At 50.2% G+C, this 19,630-nt stretch overlaps 1 protein-coding gene across 1 annotated transcript; it reads right to left on the minus strand.

Moving 5' to 3' along the window:
* Positions 1-4,760: 4,760 nt before the first annotated feature.
* LOC142591548 (uncharacterized) lies at positions 4,761-6,832 on the minus strand. The gene has a single exon (XM_075703865.1). The coding sequence runs from the start codon at positions 6,830-6,832 to the stop codon at positions 4,835-4,837; it is 1,998 nt and encodes a 665-aa protein (XP_075559980.1). The 3' UTR covers positions 4,761-4,834.
* Between the last annotated feature and the right edge of the window lie 12,798 nt (positions 6,833-19,630).

A 19,630-nucleotide genomic window follows, 5' to 3' on the forward strand; every position in this document is an offset into this window, starting at 1 on the left:
GCGGCGCGCTCCTCATAGCTTTTACTTACGGTGCTCAATAAAATACCACGCGGCAGCCCTCTTGTACATTTTTTGTAGGTACTTTTAAAACGAAGGCACTTTCTGACTGTTGATATAAAAACCCTGTCACACGGACGCGGCTAAAGTCCTTTTAACTCCATTCAACCAAGGACGTCTTTATCTCGAGGGATATGCGCGCCGTGTCACACGGCAGCTCTTTAGCAAGGGAAGTTTAAGGAAGTTCCTAGCGAAAGGAGATGGAAGATGTCCCTTGCAGACTGAAGGGAGTACTCTTGTTCCCAGGGTGCTTGAATTTCTAGTCAAGAAATCACCCTCATTTTTATTAATTTTACTTTTACCAGCAATTATAACTGTTTTTATTGCATATATATAGCATTGCATATTATGTAGTATAATAAGATATTTGAGTTGAGCAGCTACATTCGACTCTCGAACCGGGCGTTCTCGGAATGGCTGCTGCGTTCGCCCTGACTGCGCCATTTTTTGTTGTTTTCGTCAACGCGATCGCCCGACTCGCGCATGCGGAATGAGTGATTCAAGTCTTTCCCAAGACTTTTTAGCAATATATAACGTGTTTCTTTCATGACTGCGTACGAGGTGAGCAGCGCCTAATGGGCCCCCAGCGGCAGCTTTCAAAAACTCGCTTATAGGCCGTGTGACACGGAGCTAACTTCTTTGAGGTGAAGCTCCCTTGCGGTCCTTTAAGGGAAGGAAGTTTGAAGGAGATCCGAGTTGCTCGTGTGACACGGGTATAATATGCCTTGGGCAAACTGAAAGCACAGAATCGTGTACAGAAAGCACAGAATCTTTACAGAATCGTTTACATAATATTTTTATCGAATACGTACAGTGAATGCCACTGCCCGCGGTCGCCGTGATGGAGTTTCCCGAAACGGCTTCTTGCGTGAATGGTAGGCAAACGCTGAGTGTGGGCTATGTGAAATATGTTCTCATAGTGGGTGGTCTGTATAACCAAATGGGGCATAACAGAGTGAAGCCTCAATGCAGCGACCACACGGGTTCGCAGCGACCGACTGCGCGTCTTCATGCATGTCCGCGCACAATGTTTTGCTTTCGCTGTGAGCGCGTTTTCGCACCGTGCCATGAGCTTTAGGCCGCAGCGTACGAGCATTTTACAGCACACTAGCAACCATGGTTGCGTGCACGCTATTAGAACTGTTCGAAACTAATTTCGGTATAGAGACTTGGACGCGCACGGCGACTGTGATGTGCCGCGGAGATGATTCAATCTTTCTTTGACTTCTAAATTCTTGGGCATTTCAATGCGACTTCTCAAGTTGCGTCGCACTGTATGTTTATCGGTGTTCTCAGCGTGTGATTTCCTACTGCTTCTTTTTCATAATGCAGTGCATTAATTCATAACACAAACATGACCATATGCCATGCTTTCTTTATGCGCTTCTTACCGCTCCCTTTCCATTCCAGTCAACTTGCCAGAATCTAGAATTAACAAGTTCATAGACCTAATAAAGCGTCATGACTTTACCCAGGCAGCGGACAAGGGCGAGCGGCTCAGTGCGCGTTTTCTGCTACTCAACGAACAACGCGCAGTCCCGGCGCCGTAGCAGAAATCTTACTCGCGTCTGTGCTTGCTGCATACCCGAGTTGTAGCCGATGGCTGTCTGCCGGTTCTAAGTTTCGCCAGCCAAGCCTCATGCAACACCTAGCCCTGCGGCTACATGTGAATAAAGCTGACACCGGGCTCCGTTGCGTACGTCCGGCACCGCGGCACCGAGCAGCAGCCTACGTTGTTGCACAACTACAAAGGCAGCCCCTACCTATTATAGTGCTTTTAAATGTTGTCAAGCAGACAGCCAAGGCGGTAAAGCCTGACCACTTAATCAGAACAGCGGCGCAGGAGGGACTTTAAACTTCCGTTTTCGACTCGCTTCGGCGCTTCCGGAGCAGCCGATGCGTCCGCTGTGTCCACTGGATCCTTCATGCCAAGTCAGGCCTACAGTGGCGCCAGCTTTTCGAGTGGTGGAGCTCGCCCCCAATATTTTCGATGCCAGTGAAATTGCTCACTCCCCAGTGAGAACCGTTGGTGCGCCTATAAGTTCAGTGAGTTGCCGCCATGCGACGCTACCCAGATGGTACGAATAATTTAGCTACGCTTGCTTGCGTAACGCGGGCCTCTGAGCGCGCACCGCTGCCGTTATCCATGAGAAGTGCTAGACGTTCCGTCCGTCAATCTGTCAGGTGTCGGATTATTACGCATCTGTCAGTCTACCTGCGACTTTCGTTGGGAGGAGCCACGCCCGATGGTACTCTCCTCCACGACCGTAAAGCAGGAGCGAACGCTTGCCAGCTGGGGAGAGTAGGAAGGGAAGGTAGGTAAGGGGGGCGAATGGTCAGATCGGCCTTACCTGGCTGGCATTGAAAGAAGAAAAATTGCAGTTCTGCCCGAAATACGAACCACCGATTGCTATAGAAAATTTGTAGAAAGCTGTACGAAGTAAGCATAGTAGTTTTATAGGCCTTATAAACTTCTAAACATTCGTTCACTAACTAAACTACCTATGAAAGAATATGCAAGTGTGAGTCAACGAGGACGTAGTAAGAAACAGACACACAGAGACAGCGCGGTCTTAGCGTGTCTGCTTCGTTCTACGTATTTGTTCAGTCCCAGTTACCCACTCTATCATGAGTTCAAACCAACTAGCCCGTCAACGTGTTTAAACTAAATTAACCAGCACGGCGTCACGCGCGCACAGGTAAACATAAACACACGTCTCTCGATGACAGCGCAAAGTGGCCCCGAAAACGCTTGAGATAGGAATCGCGGCCGCAGCCGCGAGCCAATTCACCTCCGTGCATAGGCCGCTTTAACGCATACGAAACGTCAAAAGCACAGCGCATAGAAAGCTACCGCCACTACGCGCACTCTGCAAACATCGCACATCGCTTTCGTACAGGTATATACATATTTCCTTACGCAATTTATTTTAATCCTCCTTGCGAGACTGACCTCGCGAGCTCCGGCAGTCATCTTGTCATGGCCGGAGCGTAATTGTCGGATTAACGCGCGCGGCACTCTCATTTGCCTGAAGAAAGCACGCAGCGTCGGCGCCTTTGCGTTTCTCTCTCTTCAGTTACGACAGCTATCGTCCGACGCGGCGGCATCTTGGCGTTGCAAATATCCCCACACTGCGATAGATACCGTGCTAGGCGTTGGTCGAGGGCAGCGAAGAAGTAAAAAAATCTCAGACGCCACTCCCCGCTTTCACCCCGAGAGGTTCTTCCTTGCGTTGGCCCCTTCGACAAAAAAAAAAAAAAATCCCAGAGACAAAAGTGGAATTTTTTGCGGGGCAATTCTACCTCTGTGGGTACTTTTCGTTGAGGATTATTGCCTCTCTTACCCCTCAAAAATTGGCTTTGCCTAGATGCTGATGAGGGCAGTGCGCTGTGCTTCGTCGACTGGTATTTGTTTTCAGATTGCTTAGATACAAATTTCTGCAAGCAGTGCACGTTCATACCAACCAAACAATCTTAAAAAAAAGGTGTAGAAAATTCTGTAATGCCTTGTGGTTCTGAGCGCAGGTGGAAATACTTAATATGAAGATAATTGTTATAAATCGCATCTATCTCTAAATTAACTTTTTCTACCATGCTAATATTGTAGCGGATTATCAAGCATAAGTATACAGCCATGCTGCTTCATTTGACCAAATATATTTCCAAAATCGCGTGTTGGAGCCCTGAATGAAGCAGCTGGTTTATTCTAGCGAGCTGGTGGCACGCATTTGTGCTGGAATGTTGTGCAATGAGGAGATCTGACATACGTGTATTCGTGATGCGTAGCGTCGTGATTGTAAGAATAACGAGGTGCACCATCGCAAACGCCGATGTTCTTTGTTGTCCTCGTTTTGCATACGTCCTTGTTTGCACACCTGCCTTTGCATACATTGAATCCCTACCACGTTACCCAGTCATTGAGTGTATAAATCATTTGTCATTTAGAGCAACATTATGCCGATGCATAATTTGTAGTGCGGAATGGATGGGGACAATAAAAAACAATGAAAAGTACACTAGGTTAAAGCACAAATTATGCTTCATGCGTGTGATCTTGGAAGCCAAGACGTTTTTGCTTTTCGTTTCTATTGAGTGATCATTATTATTCAACTTTCGCCTTTTCATGCACTATGTGGATCGGCAGGGGAACTTTGCAACTGCGTCGATGGAGCCACCTTTACGCAGATCGGCTCGCCCACGCCACATTACGAAACCTCCAAAGTGTAAATGGCTAATTGCGCAGTTTTCGAGCAAATATCTTACGAACATAGCAAATTTTTATGATATAGTGCAACAGACCTGGTAAGTTCCTCAGCAGCGTATGACTTTTAATCTGCTGTCAGCATCAGTGGAAGGACGTGAGTGCGCTAGTAGTATTGGCCACATATTTCATTTCATTTTATTACCTTAAAGACCCCATTCGGGGTATTACATAAAGGGTGGTTAACATGTGAACATAGGAAAAGGCAGGTGTTACATTGAAATACAAGTTTCAACAGTTTCTAGAAATTGTGAATGACATGTGATGGCAGCGACATTAATGGGTAGGTCGTTCCAGTCCTTGGCAGCTCGAGGAAGCTCTAGTAAGCGAAGAGCTCACTAATGTGGCTGTCCCGGCTTGGCACTCTTTTGGTTATTTTCCAGCCGAGCTTAGAAACACTGAGACAGCCCGGGTTGTGTCAGCACCTCCTCGAGGGTGGTGGTGGTGGTGAAAACTTTTAATTGCTGCAAGAGAGTTTGGGAGCCACAGAGTGGCCCCGCTACATGGTCGGCGTCCCTAGTCCGGGACATCGCATGACAATGCCCCGTCTCTCGCCCGTTTCACCAGAGCCCTTTGGGACTCAAGCGAGGAGCAGTTGAGGAGGGCAGTCTCCCATGCCTCTCTGGAAGGGGTAGGGGAAGGGGGGAGGTGGGGATTTTGAGTACATGCCCACACCATGTGGAAGATATCACAGGTCTCCCCACAGTGCGGGCATCGCCCATCCGTGATAGGATCGTAATGCTTTAAGATTGCAGGACAGAGCAGAGTACCTGTCTGCAGGTGCCTTAAAGTTCGCTCCTCCGTCTTACTCAGCCCCTTGGCAGGGGCTGGGAAGAGGCGGTGGTTGTCGCTATAATGCGTTATTATTTCCCTGAATCGCAGCAGCGGCTGGTTAGTCTCCGAGCCAGAAGAGCTGGGATGAGGAGCCCGGTAAATAAGCGCTCGGGCAGCCGCGTCAGCGGCCTCATTACCTCGTATGCCCTGATGGCCAGGAGCCCAAATGATTCTTTTCGGTGTTGGATCAGTGGCAGTCCGTCTTAGAATGCAAGCAGCTAAGGGGGAGATCTCCCCAGCCAAGTAATGATCACATGCTTTTCGGGAGTCCGTAATGATAATTCTCGAATTGGCGTGGGCGGCAGCAAGCGCTATCGCTACTTCCTCGGCTCGCATTGAATTCGGGGCTCGAAAAGAGAGTCCATCGACGTGCATTTCCTGGTGAACAACAGCGGCCGTGTAAAATCCCGTGGGCGACGGCCCTGCTACGTCTACATAATATACACCGGGTCGGGAGCCGTGTTGTCTCTCAAGAGCCCGAGCCCGCGCTTGTCGTCTGTTTTCGTGCATGTCGGTGTCCATGTTACGGGGGAGTGGGGAGACACAGAGCATGTGGCGCCACAGTACTGGGATACGCTCCGTCTCCTCTGGAGTGCAGTCGTGTTGGATGTGTAAGCGGTGTAGCAGGCGGCGCCCAGGGGCCGTCTGCATGAGCCGCGTGTATTGGTTCACGAGGTGGGCCTCCCGCAGCTCCTGGTAGGAGTTGAGCACCCCCAATGCCTTCAGTTTGGCATTAGAGGTAGCCACCGGGAGATCCAGGGCTCGCTTAGTTGCCTTGCGGATGATGGCGTCTATTCGCGCCTCGTCTTGCTTAGTAGTGCGGAGATATGGCACGGCGTAGAGGATCCGGCTGGTCACGAAGGCATAGACGAGCCGAAGCGCGTCCCTGCCCCGCAGACCGCCCCGCTTGTTGGAAACGCGGCGGATCATACGCCCTACCTGTTCGCCTACTCTCTTGAGTTTCACAATGGTGGAGTCCGGTCTGAGTCTGTGGTGAATGAAAAGGCCCAGAATACGGAGCTCCTTCACCTCTCTAATAGGACCTCCTGACAGAGAGATGTTAATTGCTGTCCTATCCTTTGGGTTCGCTCTGACATGCAGAAGCTCTGATTTCGCTGGAGCACATTGGAGCCCACAGTCCATAGCATACGCATCGACTATGGAAGCGGCCTGCTGAAGGCGGGCCTCCATGTCCCCCACGCTCCCCTCAGTGGTCCAAATTGTAATGTCATCTGCATAGAACGCGTGTTGAATGCCTTCCACCCGGGCCAGTTGGCTTGGGAGGCGCATCATAGCTATGTTGAACAGGAGCGGCGATAACACCGCTCCCTGAGGGGTACCCCGTGTTCCCATCATGTAAGGGCCGTATTCCTCGCCCTCAATCCGAAGGAAGGCCAGGCGATTACTCAAGAAATCTCTTACATACGCGTGGACCCTAGCCCCACAATCGGTAGAACTCAAGTTGGCCAGGATGCTTCCGTGTTTAACATTGTCGAAAGCCCCTTTCAGATCAAGGGCGAGGATGGCTTTGTCATTGTGTTGCATAGTTGTGGGTCGTATTACATCCCTGTGCAGCTGGAGAAGGACATCCTGTGCAGACATGTGGGGGCGAAACCCGAACAGGGTGACTGCAAAGAAGCCCTTACTCTCCAGGTATGGAGAGAGGCGATCCCGAACCATCGTCTCCATAAGCTTGCCCGCACATGAGGTCAATGATATGGGCCTCAGGTTGTCCGTATTCACGGCCTTACCTGTTTTAGGGATAAACGTCACAAGTGACGTTTTCCACTCGGGAGGGAGTGGACGCCCGTCCCAGATCTGGTTGATGTATTCTAATAAATGGAGGTAGGCTGGGTCCGGTAGGTTCGCCAATATGTTCACTGTTATGTGATCCCGTCCCGGAGCCGTACCCCGGCGCATTTTTGCTAAGGCCGCCTTAAGGTCGTGCAACTCAAAAGGGGCATCAAGTGTTTCATTAGGCCTGCCAGAGTATATGTACTCAGGCCCAGGCGGGTCCTCCGTACGACAGAGATATCTGTCGCACAGAGTGTCCGCAAGTTGCGCCGTCGTACCTTGATACCCTTGCAGAGCCCGCCGGAGCTGCTTTTGCGTCTCCCCTCTCGTTTGGGAGGGGTCGATTAGACTGCGAAAGAGACGCCACGTCCCCTTCGAGCTCATCTGATGAGCTGCGGCGTCGCAGTGTGCTATCCAATTTGAATCTGAGAGTTCGGCAGCATACGCTGCAGCCTGCTCTGTGAGTTTGGCTATGCGGTCGCGTAATTTGCGATTAGTTTTCTGCTTTTTCCACCGTTTAGTTAAGCTCCGGCGCGCCTCCCACAAATGCAGGAGGTGGGTGTCCACTGCGGGGATCTCTTCGGTGGTTTGTAGTGTTGTGACGTGTTGTTTCTGAATGTTGTATATGTGGTTAGCCCACTCCGCGTATCCGCCGGAAAATAGTACGGGAGGGATAGTGTGATTTCGGAATTTGTGCCAATCGGTCAGCTTGGCCTGACCCCATTTTTTGCGCGCTGCCTTCGCCATGAGTGTAATCCGGAGAAGGAGGTGATCGCTGCCTAGAGAATCTCCCAAGTTCTCCCAAGCAGCCGCTCTAGCATTTTTAACGAGAAAGGTCGGGACACGTGTCGCGGGTTACCGAATTCCCGACTCGGGTGGGATACGCCGGGTCCGTGAGCAACGTGAGGCTGAGAGTCGAGATGAGCTCCGCCAGCTTACGTCCTCTGGCCTGTTCGAAGTGGTAGCCCCAATGAAGGCTGGGAGCATTGAAGTCTCCAACGATCACTAGAGGCTCTTTGGCTGCCATTTTTATCGCGCGAAGGAAGATTTCATTAAACGTTACGCGCGGCTTATGCGGAGGGCAGTATATGTTGAGGACATGTATTGACGGGTCGCGGCGTCTGAGAGGCAGTACTCGGACCATTGTATATTCTTGCTCGGTACTCAAGTCTAAGTCGACCTGAACCACGGTGTAAGCTTTATTCACCAAGATGCACGTAGAGGCGCCCCCCTGAAAGGGGCTGTAGCCTGATAATTTAGCATCTATGCCGGGCTCCTGCAGGGCAATGAGTGCCGGCATGTCTCCTAGGGACTGCAGGTAGAGCTGGAGGTGTGACCGTTTTTTCCAAGCTCTGAAACCCCTGCAGTTCCATTGGATGATCTGAAATTTTTCAAGGTTTTTATCATTCCTATTAGATCCGCTAGCCATCTTGTTCTATTTATTTACGGGCGAGCGGACTAGCTCTGGCCGGGAGCCAGCGCAACCCCAGCGAGGGGCCGCACCGACCCACCAGCTGCAGAGCCTGAACCATGTTCCTCCGCTGCCTGGCGGGAGGCTGTCTTACGTTTGAGGTGAGGAGATTCGCAGCTAGTGGCGTTCTTAATTTGGGTGCTGACCCAGGGCTGCACGGCTTTAAGGACCAAGTCAGTGACCTGGGCCATAAGGTCGGGAAGTGCTTGCGTTAAAGCTGCCTTGAACATGTCCTGGAAGGACTCGCGGACTGCTGACATGATTTGATTCGGGAGGGCCGCCACCTGCTCCTCCAGTTGCTCGGTTTGGCGCTGCAGTGCCTCTAGGCCGGCGACGCTACCAGCAGATCCAACTACCGTGTCCCCGCACTGCCGCGAGACGCTAGTGAGGCAAGATGTTACGGATGATCCGTCATCCTCGCCATCTGGCTCAGCTTCTTGCATTGGTTCGGATGACGCGGCCTGTTTGGCCTTTAATTCTTGAATTTTGCGCGCTAGAATTTGGTTTTGGCGCCTGAGCTCCTCTACCTGCTGCTGTAGGGCGGTTTCGGTAGGGGAGGGACGGGTAGGGGGCCCGGAGACTGCCCTACTCCAACTGCTCACCTGTGGTTGGACGGGTGCCAAGGGCGGGAAGTCCCTGGCGTTGAGGACCGGGGGCACCGCCTGGGTCGCGGACCTGACAGGTTTCGATGTGCCGGGTTTGGCCTTGGTTTCCTGATCGGCTGGCGCTTTCTTGGCCTTGGGCGGAGGAGCCTGCTTGGGCCCCGTCTTTTTCTTCGGTTTGGATCCGGATGGGGAGCTCGGTTTGATGGCTTTCCGGAACCGCCCGGCACAGCCAGGAGCTCCGGTAGGGTGGCCGCCTCCGCAGATGAGGCAGCTCGGAACACAATCATGTCCTGCCGGGCCGTCAGGAGTGGCAGCGGGAACCTGGACTCCGCAGCGTTTGCAGCGTCCCGGCTGCGGTCGCGGGCACGCATCGGCCCGATGGCCCACTGTGCCACAGCGGTGGCACGCTGGCACTGTTTTCTTGTACAGGCGAACAGGGAGCCGTTCGTAGCTGTACAACACCGTCCGTGGCACCTTGGTCCCCGCGAAGGTGATCACCGCAACCGGGGTTCCCCCTAGCTTGCGCACAGACACCACATTTTGTTCCGCACTGAGTTTTCGTTTAACGCTTTCAGACGTTTCGTCTGGCGAAACAGTCACGACGCCTCGACAGAAAGCTCCGGAGAGTTTAGGGTGTCCCCGGAACGGTAGCTCGCGTTCCCCTACCGGCAGCACAATATCCCGGAGTAGCTTCTCCGCGGCGTCGACAGATTTCAGTGCACATACAAGGACGTTTTGGTCCCAAACGGGCCACACCTGAAGTCCAGCATTTGCGTCGTCCCCGAGGATGCTGCGGACTGCAGCGCCGGCTCGTCCAGGACCAAAAGTTGCCTTGAGGTCGACCGTGTTTCTTGGTTTCAGCACCACGACGATGTCATCTTTTTCAATGCGCGGCGTGTTCTGCGGCCGCCACCGGAGTTGCTTGGAGCTCGTCGAGGCTGCGTTCAGCGCACTCCCGCCCTGCGTATGCGCAGAGCTAGCCGGCGCCTGTTGCTGGGTGGCACCAGCACCAGCGTCCCTCGATGCCGCCGCCGCGCTCTTCTTTCCACGCCAGACGCGGACCATATCTTGGAGGTAATCGTCCTCGGTTGGTAGAGGATCCTCGCCTTGAGTCGTTTCCTCGGATTGATGGTTATCCATTGTTACGATCCGCAAGGACTGCGGGTCGTATCCGGTGACTTGATTTGGAGCCGCCAGAGCCGAGGAATCCCCGACCGGGGCCATCGCAGGCCCCGGCGCCGTTAGGCTTAGCACCACCGCGGCGTGACGAAAGCTTCAAATGACCGAAAAGTGGTCAAAAATTGGCCCCACCTTAACAAACGTGGTATAGACGGGTACCGCTGAGGTTCCTGGAGACGATGATACCAGGCTTGCAGGGGGAAAAGTTGGTGTATCGCAATTGATTGCGATCTGTCACGGAGCCGACGCGGTATGCGACCGTTCCCGTCACCCACCGTAGGGAAGCGTTGCAGGCGCTCCCACACAAGAGGCACTTCATCCAAAAGACGGGTCCCCTGATGGAATGATGATTGTAGAGAGGCGCGGAAGAGACAAAATAAAGCATGGAGCAAACTACGTGAATGTCCTACAGCGGAAAATCTTATAGAATTTAAACAGGTTAAATCACACGGAAGAAGGACGCGACGACTGGAAAAGAGGGCAAGGTGGCAGAGGTTTCTCTCTGGTATAAATTCGTATACTCAAGAATCTAAAGTATGGGATGGGCTGAAAAGGCTTTAGGGGAAGAAATTCATCCGTTGCCCCTAGTAAACGGTGAAGCAAACTGCTTGGAAGACCAAGCTGACGCCCTTGGCGAACACTTCCAATACGTTTCCAGTTCTAACCATTGCTCCAAGGCGTTTCTAAAACACAAACAAGTAGCAGCGCACAACGCTGTCGACCGCAAATGCAGGCAGAACGAACCCTTCAACGCGCCTTTTAACATCGCCGAGTTGAGAGCCTCCCTGACTGCATGTCAGAGCTCCAAAGCTGGACCGGACAGGATCATGTACGACATGATTAAACACCTCCCCAGTGATACTCAAATTACTCTGCAAGCAATTTTTACCGCAATATGGGCAGCGGGATACCTCCCTACCACATGGAAAGAAGCGTTGGTCGTTCCGATTCTTAAACAGGGCAAAGACCCCACAGTACTAACAAGTTATCGCCCGATTCCCCTCACAAGTTGTATATGCAAACTTTTTGAAGAAATGATAAACCGTCGGCTTTTACACTTCCTTGAATTAAATAAATTTCTTCAACCGTATCAGTGTGCTTTTAGAGTAGGACGATCTACAACCGACCGTTAAGTGCGCATGGAAGCAAGCATTCGCGACGCCTTCACGCATAAACAGTCCTCCTTATCCGTGTTTCTCGACATGGAAGAGGCGTACGATACAACATGGCGCTACGATATCCTGCGTGACCTATCGACGCTGGGCATACGCGGCACTATGTTAAACATTATAGAAAGCTACCTGCAAAACCGTACATTCCGGGTGAAAATAGGTAATGTGATGTCGCGTGCATCCATACAGGAAACTGGGGTACCCCAGGGAGGCGTACTGAGCTGCACGCTCTTTGTAGTTAAAATGAACACGCTTCGTAAAACATTACCCCCATCTATTTTTTATTCCGTCTACGTAGACGACATACAAGTAGGTTACCAACCCTACAGCCTAACAGTCTGTGAGAGACAAGTACAACAGTGCTTGAACAGAGTTTCCAAGTGGGCAGACGAAAACGGGTTCAATGTCAACCCCAACAAAAGTTCTTGCGTTCTTTTCATCAGGAAAAAAGGGCTTGCTGCAGATCCCACCGTTGAAATATATGGACAACGAATACCTGTAAACAATGACCACAAATTCCTAGGTGTTATACTTGACTCCAGGCTTACGTTCATCCCACACATGAAATATCTTAAAGCAAAATGTCTTAAAACAATGAACTTACTTAAAATCCTATCCCACAAGACATGGGGTAGCGACAGAAAGTGTTTATTGAATCTTTACAGGAGCCTAGTTCGATCACGACTGGACTATGGTGCCATGGTTTACCACTCTGCCGCCCCGAGCGCGCTAAAAATGTTAGACCCCGTCCACCACCTGGGTATCCGCCTGGCCACTGGCGCCTTTAGAACAAACCCTGTCGAAAGCCTATACGTAGAGTCAGATGACTGGTCACTCCATTTTCAGAGAACATCCATCAGCTTCACCTACTTTCTTAAAGTGCGTTCTAATAAGGAACATCCGTGTTTCACGACAGTAAACGACTTGACGTGTGAAACACTTTTCCGTAACAGACCCTCCATGATACCTCCTTTGTCACTGCGTGTAAGAGAACTTAGTGAAGAAATGGATGTCCCGATACTCGAACATCGCCTAATAGCTTCAGCTAATCTATTACCGCCCTGGGAGTGGCAGGTGATAGAATGTGACATATCCTTTGTAGAGGTCTCGAAGCACGCTTCTGAGCTTGAAATTGCTATGCATTTCTGAGAGCTTCAATCGAAGTACTACTGCTACGAATTTTACACAGAAGCGTCCAAATCCCATGCTGGCGTATCCTACGCTGCTGCTGGTGCCTCTCTTTCTGAATCTGACGTTTTGAACCCCCTAACAAGTATCATCACTGCAGAAGCCTCTGCAGTACTGTCTGCAGTAAAACATATAAAGACACTGAAACTTGACAGAGCAATAATATTCACAGACTCGTTAAGTCTTGTAAACGCACTTATTTCTTTACAAAAGCATACAAATCCTGTCTTCAATGAACTCTACACACACTTATGTAACATCTACTTATCACATAAACATGTAGTAATATGCTGGGTTCCTGGCCATAGAGGAATCGAGGGACACATGCTTGCTGACGAGATCGCCAAATCAATGGCATCGCAGGGTACTCGTTCTGCTGCAGTCCCTGCCACAGACATGAAGCCTTTCCTCAGAAAAACTGCGAAGCCACTGGTAATGCTTGTGGGACACAGAAACGAGTAATAAGCTTCACGTCATTAAGCCTATGTTAGGCTCCTGGCACCCAACAACGAAAACACGAAGAACAGACGTCCTGTTCACTAGACTAAGAATAGGACACACGTTCGGCACTCATAACTTTCTCCTGACCGGTAACGAGCCGCTAGCCCGCGGTAGACGCGGCGACAGGCTTTCCGTCCTCCACGTCTTCCTGGAGTGCCGGGAAGCCGAAAGAGACAGGAGGAAACACTTTCCTTTTGCACACAGCCATCACGTCCCTCTGACCGGCCAAGTTTCTTGGTATACAACCGCTTTTTAAGACCAAAGCAGTCTTCGCTTACTTGAAAGATGTGCTATAGGTGACAAGCCCAATTATTCCGTAGTGCATCCTCTTTCCAGAGGATACATCTACGATAGTGTTCTTTGTATAGCACATGCTCTAGGTTCTTGGCTTTCAAGGGCTCTGGTGAGGCAGAAGTGCTCCAAACATTTTACCATCTCACGTATTTTATATATTGCATCATTCTTTCTTAATGCCTTCTAATGTTCATAGTACACGTCAGTAGTCATTTCCATATTTTTATTACTCCTACATTTTATGGTATTTGGATGAACTCTTTTAGGCCCCTTTACAGCCACGGCACATTAAGATCACAAAACCCATCAGTCCACTGCGAACTCATTAACATTAGCATGGCGCTATTTGGCCACACCTGGCCCTTGCGCTATTAAACGTCAAACATCATCATCAAATGCACCCGGAGGGTCCCTATAATTGATATTGCAATAAAATCTACATAGTAGGGAAGTCAGCCAGTCATCTTTCGCAAAGAAGCCACGACTAGCGCTGTTGGGTGCATGCATTCGGTAGCCAAATGCGCGTACCAGACTTTGAATCCTGAGCACAGCATGCCGCACGTGATTCCCCATGCTGCTTGGTTTGAGGTATCGTTTTCAATGGCGCTCGCTGCTGTAGTTGGCACCGCATTCTCCGGCTTATGGCGCTTGCTTCCTGCTCGCCACACGTGAGACCTTTAGCTCTCCGCATTTGTATCTAGAGGCATTGACGCTGCTGCGACGGCAACATTTATCTCCGAGCGTTGGCGCGGTCGGCCCCGCGCTGCAACTTACGAGAGTAGCATTATGTAGAAGTGCAACCTATCGCCGGGGCTCTCGTATCATCTTCCTCCTCCTCCCAAAAGAGGGGAGGGAAGTAGGTGAAACGTTGATCGCTTCAAAATTCCCTTCCTCTCCTTGCAAGGTGTAATTTTTTCACTTTCACTGAATTACCAAATTGGCCTTTTCTGCATTTGATTTTAAAAAATTGAACACTTCAACGAGCAACCGCAGCAATCTAAATTATTTTGCAAAGCTTAGACTGCCGCGCGGATGCTTCTCGCGCTTGCACAGCAGCAGCTTTGATGGTCACATGAGGAGACTGAATTCCTCGCCGTCACTTCGAGTTGCCACAGCTGAAACTCGGCAGAAAGTCTCTTTCTCCTTTCGAGTAAAATTTGATTTCTGCAATGGTAATCGAAATGTTAGTGTAAAGTATAAGTTCATCTCGAGTTTTCAAGAAATGCGGTGCTGATATGAAATATTAATGGGTATTATTAGCATGTGTCCATCTGTTAACTTTCATAGCATAGGCCCATTGGCTCGTGACATCAAGAATAAATATCCAGCCATGCTACTTCCATTGGGCAAATTTATTTTCGAGGTGAGCATCTTGGAGCCACGAAACTGGGATATTAGGGTGCTCTGATGACATGCAGTTTTGCTGAAATGTTGTGTAGTGAGGAAATGTAACATGCTTGTACTCATGGCGCGAAATTGCATGCATGAAGGAGAATGCGCCGGACAACACGAATGCCGTTGTCCTCGGTCTATATACGTCCCTGTTTGCCCATCTGCCGTTACAGAGAGAATAAACATTTTTATTGGGTGAATGCAGCTTTGGAGAGGCGTCCTCATTCCAGGATGCCTTGAGCTCGGGCCGCGTCCTGGTCCCTCGCAATCAGCCGTTGCTGATCCTCGAGGTCGGAGGTGGCCAAGGCCCTCTAACAAAGCTCGTTATTCTCTCTCTGCCCACCTGCCGTTACAGACAACGAATCCCTGCCACATCGCTTTCTCATTTTAGGTATATTTATTTCTGTGTTAAATGTTACGTAATGGCCAATAAAGTATAGTGGAGAATAGCCAGAAACAATAAAGAACAATGAAATGTGCAGTACGGAAAAACTCATTAATACGAATGATCTGTAAGCCTACACGTTATTCTGAAGTCCTCAGTTGTTTTCTACTGGTCCAGCATATGGGGGTTGATGGATTGTCGATGAAGCCACATCAAATAGATCGGCTGGCTAATGTAACTATACACGACCCACAAAGTGTGTATAGCTAGATCCGTATTTCTCGAATTATAATTTTTTGAACATAACAGTCTTTTGAAAACTACTGCATGGATAGTGATAAGCTTTCTTGTCAGCACACGCCTTTTAATGTAATGTCTGTAGCAACGAAGGAACTTAAGCGGGCCATTAGCATTGACCACATTTATGTGGCTCTTCCGGCTTGGCACCCTTTGGGTGTTTGCCTGCCATGCTTACATTTGTTTGCAACTCCGTGTGGCAGTTAAGGGAAAGCTATGGGGGCGCAGCTTCTGCACACGTGTTACCGCGCCAAGTAGTCCGCCAGCGTTTGACAGTGCTTTTGGTTGCTCTGGACAGACGCTGAATCGACGCCACTTCCACTTGCGGCGGTTTCGCGTTTGCCGAGACGCGGAAGGGAAAAGTCGCAAAATAAGTAAACATTTACATTCAGTGATGTCTTTTGTCCTATATAACTGCTCCTAATCCGATGTCTACGTTTTCTTTTCCGTTGCTTAAACTAACGTGATCCAAAACACGGGACACTTTTCAGAAGTTCTCCCTCCTGTGCGCGCTTTCACTCCGTAGCTTTCCCTTCATTAGACAGCTTTAGTTTAGCGTACGCTATACGATTGCGTACGCTACAAAATAGCGGGTCGTCACTGCGCATGCGTCATTGCGTGGTTTGCAGAGTTTGCGTGAAACATCGCGGTGGTCCTGGCTGCCCGCTTCGAATTGAATTTCGCGTTGCTTTTGTAAAATGCGCTTCGTTCGTACAAATGACTGGCTTTCGCTTAGTCTCAGGCCGCTACGACGACATAGCATTATGGATAACCTTGTGGTGTTTTCGAGTTCGCTTCTAGTTTCGCACGAATCGAAGCCTAACGAAAGAAATAGATGTATGGATGGATTTTATGCGCGTCTTCTTTGGAGCGGGTCGGTGGGTTGCGCCACCAAGCTCTTGCTATTATACTGCTTGATGTCCTACCTCGATATTCGAGAAACATTCGAGATGTCATCGCCACCTATTGCTACAGTCGGGAGATAGCCGCAACGAAAGCATATGGCCTCTGAGGTCCGAAGATCTCGCTCACCAACTAGAGCTGTAAAAAACGTGCGCTGCTTAGTGTGCGCTATACTATAGCATGTAGTGTACCCTATAGTTGCGTATGCTAAACTAAATCTGTCTATTCTTACAGAATTTTGTCCACCAGCACAGAAACACTGAGACTGCCCGGGTTGAGTCAACACGTTCTAGAGGGTTGGCCGCCCTTGCGTCGATTCGCCACTCACGCGCCACTCGGACAAACCAGGTGGGCTGCTTGCGCACTGGTTAGGTGCATGTCTGAGGCAACGTCAGCTACTTGACGAGCACATAACTATTCTGTGCACAAAAACCTTATCGAATCGTCGAAAATCAGATGAAAATCACAGGGAAATTTCTGACACCACTATAGAAAAAAAAGGGTATGCGCAGGTCTCCATGAAGAACATTGAAACCGAAAGGAACGTCAGAGATTACACTCTACACACAATAAATGAAGAGATTCTCAATGACGTGATGGAAACCACCAGACGGCGTTACGAGCGGTGGATTGATGAGCTATACGGATTTCGTATATCAGCCCAACGTTGGCTCGAGCCTGTTTCATAAAGCAACCGCGATGCCTCACAGTTTCCCGCTTCCAACTTACTCCGCTGCCCACTGTCAGCTTCAAATCATTCTCGAAGGACAAAACGGTGCAACAGAGAATGCATGGACTACTTCTCTTTTCGTAAGTTGTCCTTCGCCAATTAAGTGGTTCTCGTTGTATTATATTCCGTTGTCTACAAGTCTGGCCGCCTGCATCAAGACGCTGACAGCTTGTCGCGTAACCCTGTTGACGACCCTGACTCCTCCAATATTACCAGTGCTGCTTGTGTATTCTCTGCGCTGCAGGTGCTTCATTTCACCGACGAGCAACGTCGTGACGCCTACATCAGGGCACTTATCTACCGTTTTGAACACTCTCCGGCCGACGCCACACTACGCCTCTTCGTCCTCCGCGACGGTACTCTGTACCGTCGTAACCTTCATCCGCAGGGCTCTAAGTTCCTACTTGTGATACCGCTCAACTGTTCTGGAAAGCTTCACGACACACCAACGGCAGGACACCTCGGCGTATCTCGAACCTATGACCGTGTACGTCGCCGTTTTTTCTGGCCGGGCCTTGCCCGTTCCGTACGACGTTACGTCGCCGTTTGTGAACTTTGCCAACGACGCAAGAAGCCTTCCCAGCTCCCCGCTGGTTACCTGCAGCCGCTCGGCATCCCTGCCGAGCCCTTCCATCGTGTCGGCTTAGACCTTCTCGGCCCATTTCCGGAATCTACATCAGGAAACAAGTGGGTTACAGTCGTAGCGGACTACGCGACCCGCTACGCCGTAACCCGCGCTCTGCCAACCAGTTGCGCAACTGATATTGCGGACTTCCTCCTGCATGATGTCATTTTGATGCATGGTGCTCCGCGTCAATTGCTAACAGACCGTTGCCGTACGTTCTTAGCCAAAGTCATTGACGACATCATGCGTGCCTGTTCAATACAGCATAAATTTACCACCTACTACCACCCTCAAACGAACGGCCTCATTAAGCGTTTCAGCCGCACCCTTACAGACATGCTATCCAAATACGTTTCAGACGACCTCCGTGACTGGGACCAGGCTTTACCTTACATCACCTTTGCGTACGACTCTTCCCGTCTCGACACTGCTGGCTTTTCTCCTTTTTACCTCTTATATGGCGGTGAACCGACGCTACCACTGGACACTGTGCTTCCGTCCACCACAGCATCTACTAGCGCTAATGCCCGTGATGCTATCGCCCATGCTGACCATGCTCGCCAACTTGCGCGCGCTCGTCTACAAGTCGCTCAAGACAAACAAAAGCAGCGCTATGACCTCCGTCACCGTGATCTCAATTTTGTGCCCGGCACCCTCGTGTTACTTTGGTCACCATCGCGTAAAATTGGCCTTTGTGAAAAACTGCTTTCCTGCTACACGGGCCCATATCGCATGCTTCACCAAGTAACCGATGTCACCTACGAAATCGCTGTAGCCACGCCCACTACGTCCTCTGCTGTGACAACCATTGACATTGTCCACGTCGCCCGACTTAAACCCTACAACCCTACACGCCCCTTGGATATTTAACAGCACCGTGACGGCGCTTTTGCCGCCTGGGGGGGGGGGGGAGGTAGTATTACGATATCATCGAGCGATGCTCCAGGGACGAGCCGCCGCGAGAACGACGACGAAGTGGGTCTGTGCCCTTGGCGCGAGTGAATGTCGGCCTGGTGCTCTGGCTCCAGTCCAATGTAAAAATAGCCTGTAAATAGCCTGTTTCGTCTGTGTCTTTCTACACGTGACAATATCAACGCATCAGCTTATGGTGACAGTCAGAACAGATTTTAAACGCCAATTTTACTGGCTGAATGCGTATGAATGCTGCGAACTCACGAGACACTTTAGAGTGAAGCGCACGGAGCTTTTGGAGAAGCCTTTTGATATCATACGTCGCAAACTGAAAGGTAATGCTGTGAAAACCCGTCAAGAGTTGAATGTTACATCAAAGGGAAGAAAAGCGGCATTACCTGAACTGTAGCGACTATGGCGCGATATAACAAGAACAAAACGCCCACGCGGCATTCGAACAAGGAAACCTTGAACGTTGAAGGAAAATTTAGCCTCGTGCGAAGATCGAACCCAGGACCAACGCCTTTAACTTGGCCGCTCAACAACCAGCAAACAAGCATATCAGCAAACCAGGAGCCTAGCAGATTGCAAGAGGAGGTCGGGTCGATGGGCTACCCGAAGCATCAAGACACTGAATACTACAAATCACTTCTGCGAAAGCACGCATGGGAAAGGAAGTTGTGAAAAGGGAATAAAACTGAAGCTGAATTATTCTGGTTTCCTATTCAGCTGCCTATTACAGTAAAAGCGGATGTCAATTTTTCCCATTCTGCGAATATTGCAGCACCCGCTTGTGGTTCGTAAGCTCCGTGGCTTGTGGATGAGCATGGATGCCTGCCACTTGAGTCTAACCACGTCACGAGTTTCCAGTAGGAATAATAACAAATAAAGGTTTCCAGAAAACTAGCGAAGAAAACTTTTTCGAAACCGCTTTTGCTTAGTTTATGGATACCTCCGGAGGAACTTAATCGTAAATCCAAATGTTTGTGCAGTAGCAGCTTGGATCAGGAGTGTTTCAGTCCATATTACT

The sequence above is a fragment of the Dermacentor variabilis genome, chromosome 8 (assembly GCF_050947875.1).
Source record: "Dermacentor variabilis isolate Ectoservices chromosome 8, ASM5094787v1, whole genome shotgun sequence".
In the NCBI taxonomy this organism is placed as follows: Eukaryota; Metazoa; Arthropoda; class Arachnida; order Ixodida; family Ixodidae; genus Dermacentor; species Dermacentor variabilis.

What these genes read in the sequence shown, in the direction of transcription:
- LOC142591548 (XM_075703865.1), bottom strand. Translation starts at nt 6,832, where the DNA reads ATGGTTCGGGATCGCCTCTCTCCATACCTGGAGAGTAAGGGCTTCTTT.